Below are 6,081 nucleotides of genomic sequence, written 5' to 3'. Positions count from 1 at the left end.
TTTATTTAAATTTTTTTTTTCTCGATCAAATGTTTGGGTATGGACATTTTTCAACATAAAATATAAGCAATTTATGTGAACAAAAGCACAAATTAAAATAGAAATAAATGAAATGAGTTATTTTTATTTATTATACAATTAATTAATATTTTAAATACATTTGGTTGTTTATTGTATTTTTTTTATTTTTTATTCATGATTTAAAAAATAAATTATTTATTTATTTAAATTTTTTTTTTCTCGATCAAATGTTTGGGTATGGACATTTTTCAACATAAAATATAAGCAATTTATGTGAACAAAAGCACAAATTAAAATAGAAATAAATGAAATGAGTTATTTTTATTTATTATACAATTAATTAATATTTTAAATACATTTGGTTGTTTATTGTATTTTTTTTATTTTTTATTCATGATTTAAAAAATAAAATGTGGACATAAAATCCTGTATTTTAATACCAGTTTATTTTCATTGAAATGAATGTCTAAAAAGATTGAATGTCGAGTGTCCTCTTGAGCTCCGCATCTCTGGTCAAGTGAGGATTACGTCCTCGGGGGGTCAAGCCTTCACACTTTGGAAGTAAGACAGCCAACCGTTTTTTTGTCATGGGAATTGGGATGTCATTGCGCTGGACCGAGGACCCAATCAACCCGCTGACCTTTGCCCCTTATTAACCACTGGGTTAGCATGTGGTATTGAAGGTGTAGCCATCTGTGTGCCTTGTTGTGTCCAGGCTTGTCTCCTCCTCCCTGCGCCTTTATATCCCCTCTCTACATTTTGAAGCACCGGGCTGCGGCGGGGAGTTTCATGGAATGATGAGTGGCCAGTTGAATCATCTTTTGAAGACTTCACTCTTTTTTTTTTTTTTTTTTCCCTATGAACATTCCCGCTGAAGGGAATTTTCTAACACAGGAAGTTATCCAGTTTTACTTAATACATTTGAAAATGATTTCTTTCCTCCAAAAAGTGTAAATGTGTTCAACTCTATAGTGAGAGACGGAACAATGAAGTGCTCTTCCACTAGATGGCAGAAGGTACATATCTATCCTCTGTACTTTTTTTGGCACGGTTAGGGGTTGTGACAATTTGTGAAAGGTAAAAATGTGTCTTGGCTGAATAAAGGTTGGGATCAGCCGAAAAAAATGACATAGTATAGTAAGGCGTTTTTAGCGAGAAAAAAAGACATAGTATAGTAAGGCGTTTTTGGCACGGAAAAAACGACATAGTATAGTAAGGCGTTTTTGGCACGGAAAAAACGACATAGTATAGTAAGGCGTTTTTGGCACGGAAAAAACGACATAGTATAGTAAGGCGTTTTTGGCACGGAAAAAACGACATAGTATAGTAAGGCGTTTTTGGCACGAAAAAAAAAGACCATGTATAGTCAGGCATTTTAGACGGAAAAAAACACCATGTATCGTTAGCATAGGTACAAAGCCCGCCAAGTGATCTGTGAAAATAAACACACCACTTTCCTGCAAACCCTTCAAAGTGCATGTCAAATACGACGATCGTGTAGAGGAAGTCACAGTCACTGGTGGTGTAGTGGAATACACGCTGGCTTTCTGTCCAGGCAACCCCGGTTCAAACCCCACTCAGTGAAGTGAGAAAATTCAACATCAAACAACATTTTTTCTTGCACACCCTCCAGAGTGAATGTCAAATATGCTTATCGTGCAGAGCAAGTCATAGTCACTGGTGGTGTAGTGTTATACACGCTGGCTTTCTGTCCAGGCAACCCCGGTTCAAACCCCACTCAGTGAAGTGAGAAAATTCAACATCAAACAGTTACTTTTTCCTGCAAACCCTCCAGATTACATGTGAACACACGCTGGCTTTCCGTCCAGGCACTGCGGGTTCAAACCCACATCCAGTGACAGCATGTATGTTGGTTCCAATGGCCAAAGGTGATAGGCTGCAGCAAGTTCCCAGTGACAGTAGTCCATGTTGAAAAGGTGTATTTAGCCAAAAAAAAACTACCATGGAGAGTAAGGCATTTTTTGCATTTTCTAACACAGGAAGTTATCCAGTTTTACTTAATACATTTGAAAATGATTTCTTTCCTCCAAAAAGTGTAAATGTGTTCAACTCTATAGTGAGAGACGGAACAATGAAGTGCTCTTCCACTAGATGGCAGAAGGTACATATTTCTCCTCTATGTACTTTTTTTTGGCGGGGTTGGGGGTTGTGACATTTTTTTAAAGGTGAAAATGTGTCTTGGCTGAATAAAGGTTGGGAAACACTGTTCTAGCGTACATGGGACTGTACACGTTGATGGATGATTAACGTTTTCCTTTTGGTGATGACATCATCACAGTGAGATGGGGGGGGGCGCTGAACCTTTGAACCGTACAAAAAAAAAACACAAAACAAGAAAAAAAAAGAAGGAAAAAAGGTTCATCCAACCCCACATGCCGGTAATCAGCTGCTTTGTTTATTTGCAGAATTGATCGACAGTCCGAACGCATCTGGCAACTCCTCACAAATGTTTATCCAAAAAGAAATCAATCGCGATCTATGGCACGGCAGCCTTGGATATCGTCACATTGCTGCACTGCGAATGGACGCTTTTCCAAACGTGCTCCTGAATACTGCCGTTGCGCTCCAAAAACTCAACTTTTACAGTCAACGGAGAAGAGCATTTCTCCACTTTGCACTTGATGACCAGCGAGTCACTCGACTTGCGAAGAGTGCAGCCGCTCAGGTCAGTCATCTCCTCTTCGGGCAAACGACACAGAAGCTCGTCCCTGCCGATGGACGCCAGCGGTCGCCTCCGCAGGAAGTCGGGACTCTCGCACAACATCCTATCCGGCGCCTCGACGCCCTGGTTGTTGTTCAGCACGAAATCATGCAAATACCACATGTGGCAGTCACATCGCCAAGGGTTCCCGTGGAGTCGTAACATGTGCGGGAGTGCAAAGTGGTCCAGGAGGCCCAGCGGGAGATTTTTCAGTTGGTTGTCAGACAGGTAGAGTTGCTGAATGAACTCCTGGTCCTGAAACAATCTGGACTCCAACCTACTCAGCCGGTTTTTGTGGAGGTGGATCATTTTGACGCGTTTGAGCTCGGCGAAGATCTTCTCCGGCAACGATGCGAGATTGTTTTCCGAGAGATCCACATTCTCGAGAGAGGTAACGTTTCGAAAAATGTCTTCGGGGAGTCCTGAAAGCTGATTGGATGACAAGAAAAGGTCAGTCAGGGATGTCAGCGTACTGAGAGAGGACACTTGTGTCAGCCTGTTTCCTCTCAGGTCCAAATGTGTCAGATTCGAAGCCTCCCGTGCAAACACGTCGTCGCTGAAAGTGACGAGGCGGTTCCCGCGCAGGTTGAGCACCTTCAGTTTGGGCAACGCAGAAAAGATCTCGTCAGCGAGTTCTGCTATTGTATTCCCTTCCAAGTGGAGTTCCGTCAGGTGAGCCACATGATGGAACGTGTCCGATGAAATATTGCTAATGTGGTTGTTGTTTATTTTGAGAACCTCCAGCGCGATCAAACCGGAAAAAGTCTCTCCTTCCACCTTCTGGATTTTATTAAGAGATAAATCCAAGGCGCGCAGATTGCGAAGGTTCCGAAACAATAACGCGGGTAAATCGGAGATGATGTTGGCCTTGATCTGCAGGGTCTCTAGGTTTCGAAGAGCATTAAACATACCGGGAAGAACAGTGTGGAACCTGTTGTAGTTGAGCTGCAGCTTGGTCAGGTTTTCCTGCTTGGAAAAAGTCCCCAAAAACAAATGTTCCAGCCAAGGGTTCCCGCTGATCTCCAGTTCTTGAAGCGCCGACAGGTTTTGAAAAGCCCGAGAATGAATACTTTGCAGCGGATTGTTCAAGAAGATCAGCTTGTGGAGTTGGGGACTCTCATCAAAGGCGGTGGGGAACAAGTACTGCACGGCTGATGTCATGATGATGACTTCCTTGGCTTCCCGGGATATGTTCTTGGGCACCGATGTCATGTGTTCATCAGCGCACAGGACTTGGGCTGGCGTAAAACATTGGCATCTGGACGGACAGTTGAAGTGGGACAAGATGGCGCCTTTGGGACACAGAAGCAGCAGCATGAACACGGTTGGCCGCAGTCGTCTGTCCATTTTTCGCTGTTGAGACAAAACAGAAGAGCTGTAAAATGGTGGCAAAAGTAACCACACTCGACCGTACTTGTACTCTATTGAAGTACAAGTACGGATATTTGTGTAAAATAACACGATGATTGTAGTAGATATAGTGGTTTTAATTTTTATTGAAGTAAATTTAAGTAACTGGTAAAGTAAAAAAAAAGTTAAGTAAAAAAAGTACGGACTGAAATGCACGTCAGTACCAAAGCAACAGTGAATTTTTTATGTCAATTGCAGTGCTTCCCAAAGTGTGTTACTGTATGAGTAAAAAAAAATAGGCACTGAATTAAATGTTCAATCTCTGGATTGTGTCGCAGTGTCTTCAATACTTTAATTCAGTTAGTGCATTTCCATCACATTTAACTTCTAAAGCCCTTTAGATGGGGATTTGTTAAAGTGTGAAGGTTTTTGACGACCCTCGTGAGAATAAACCGATTAGAAAATGGAAGAATCTTTCTTGCAGTGATCCCCAAAATGTGGAATGAGGAACACGAGTGGTGTGTGGCTCCCTCTTGAGGTACGGGAAAGAATTAATCGATCTTTCCATTTTCCAAAGCCGCTTATCTTCACGAGGGTCACTGAATTAAATGTTTAAACTGGATCATGTTTAAGTGGCTTCAACTTTTTTTTATACAGTGCAATACAATTGCGAAGTGCAGTTCACTTGCATTGAACTTTTAAGTACAATACATTTCAATGTATCATTTGGGGGGGGGGGGTTAGTTTATTTTGAAAGAGTAAGTAGAAAGTACGATACATTTAGTCGTACTCTAGTACCTGTACTAGGATCTGTTTTCAAGGGGAGTAGCAGTTAACAAAGTCATCGAAAAATGAAATATATAAGCTGACTACAGATAGCGGAAAAATATACTTCCTGTAATTGCAAAAAAAGAAAGCATTTGTATTTTGTTTCTTCCCAACACACTGGCTTTGTAACACGTTTGTAAAAGTGATGTCGCTGTTCAACTCACCTTTGCTGCTGAAATGGAGCGTAGAAATGGATTCAGCAGCCTGCTGACCGAAAGGCAAATAGCACAACGAGCCGGAATTAGGCAAGAGTAAACCTTTGGTCGATGGCCACTTTGTCTGTCACTTTCTTTTGCTCTCAACAAGAAACCCCTTTGAATGATTTATTGCCTCGATAACTCAAACAAACAAAAAAGTAATTCGCCCAGTTCTTGTTTGCAGACTTGAAGTACTTCTATGTAACATCTTCTTCTAAAGTATGACGGTGTTAAATCATTTTCACTACAAAAAAAATGCTTGTGGAGGCTCTCAGTCGTACAGGAAAGTTCCATCGTAGAAAGGGTTCTGTCAGTCGTCATCTGTACCTGTGGGTAAAAAACAAACAAAAAAAAAAAACAAAAAAAGCAAAAAAGATCACTTACTACAAAAAAATATGAAGAAAACAGCCACGTTCAGTTTACGAAAAACGTCAAATGAAAAGTATTGTAATGTCTGTTTTTTTAAAAATAATTTTAGTTTTAAAGACGTGATATATTTTATTGAAAATTGCATTTGTGTTATAATTGCCTTTGCCTTTTTTAATCAACGTGAACATTTTGAATTTGATAAATGTCTTTCAACATTTTAACTTGTTCTAAAAATAGGATGAAAAAATTATGGCTATATTTTGAGAAAAAAAACATGCTAACCATCCATCGTTGTTTTAAATTTCTGCGACGTAGAATTGTACCACCTCATTGAATAAAAGAACGTCATTTAGAAGTGCGAGTGAGCGAAAAAAGACAGTAGCAGAGAATGGTTTCGATCCATCGACCTCTGGGTTATGGGCCCAGCACGCTTCCGCTGCGCCACTCTGCTCTGTTCGTTGACTTCGATTGTAATTTTAATTATCAAGTTATCACTTTCGGGAATACTTGTGCAGTACACAACTTTGTCCACTAGGAGGCGCAAATACACCCTTAACCTGTACTGTATATGACAGTGAGTGATCCTCCCTTTTC

General features: G+C 40.5%; 1 protein-coding gene across 1 annotated transcript; it reads right to left on the bottom strand.

The window, feature by feature from the left end:
* Window positions 1-2,434: 2,434 nt before the first annotated feature.
* LOC109520605 (carboxypeptidase N subunit 2-like) lies at window positions 2,435-5,369 on the bottom strand. The gene is made up of 2 exons (XM_019877963.1): window positions 5,086-5,369; window positions 2,435-4,096 (listed from the first exon to the last, which is right to left on the bottom strand). The coding sequence occupies exon 2, from the start codon at window positions 4,088-4,090 to the stop codon at window positions 2,519-2,521; it is 1,572 nt and encodes a 523-aa protein (XP_019733522.1). The 5' UTR covers window positions 4,091-4,096; window positions 5,086-5,369; the 3' UTR covers window positions 2,435-2,518.
* Window positions 5,370-6,081: the final 712 nt, after the last annotated feature.

Source organism: Hippocampus comes, unplaced genomic scaffold (genome assembly GCF_001891065.2).
Source record: "Hippocampus comes isolate QL1 unplaced genomic scaffold, H_comes_QL1_v1.1 scaffold317, whole genome shotgun sequence".
Classification (NCBI taxonomy): domain Eukaryota; kingdom Metazoa; phylum Chordata; class Actinopteri; order Syngnathiformes; family Syngnathidae; genus Hippocampus; species Hippocampus comes.
Note: the sequence above shows the minus strand (reverse complement) of the source record. Positions and strands in the feature narration are given on the sequence as shown.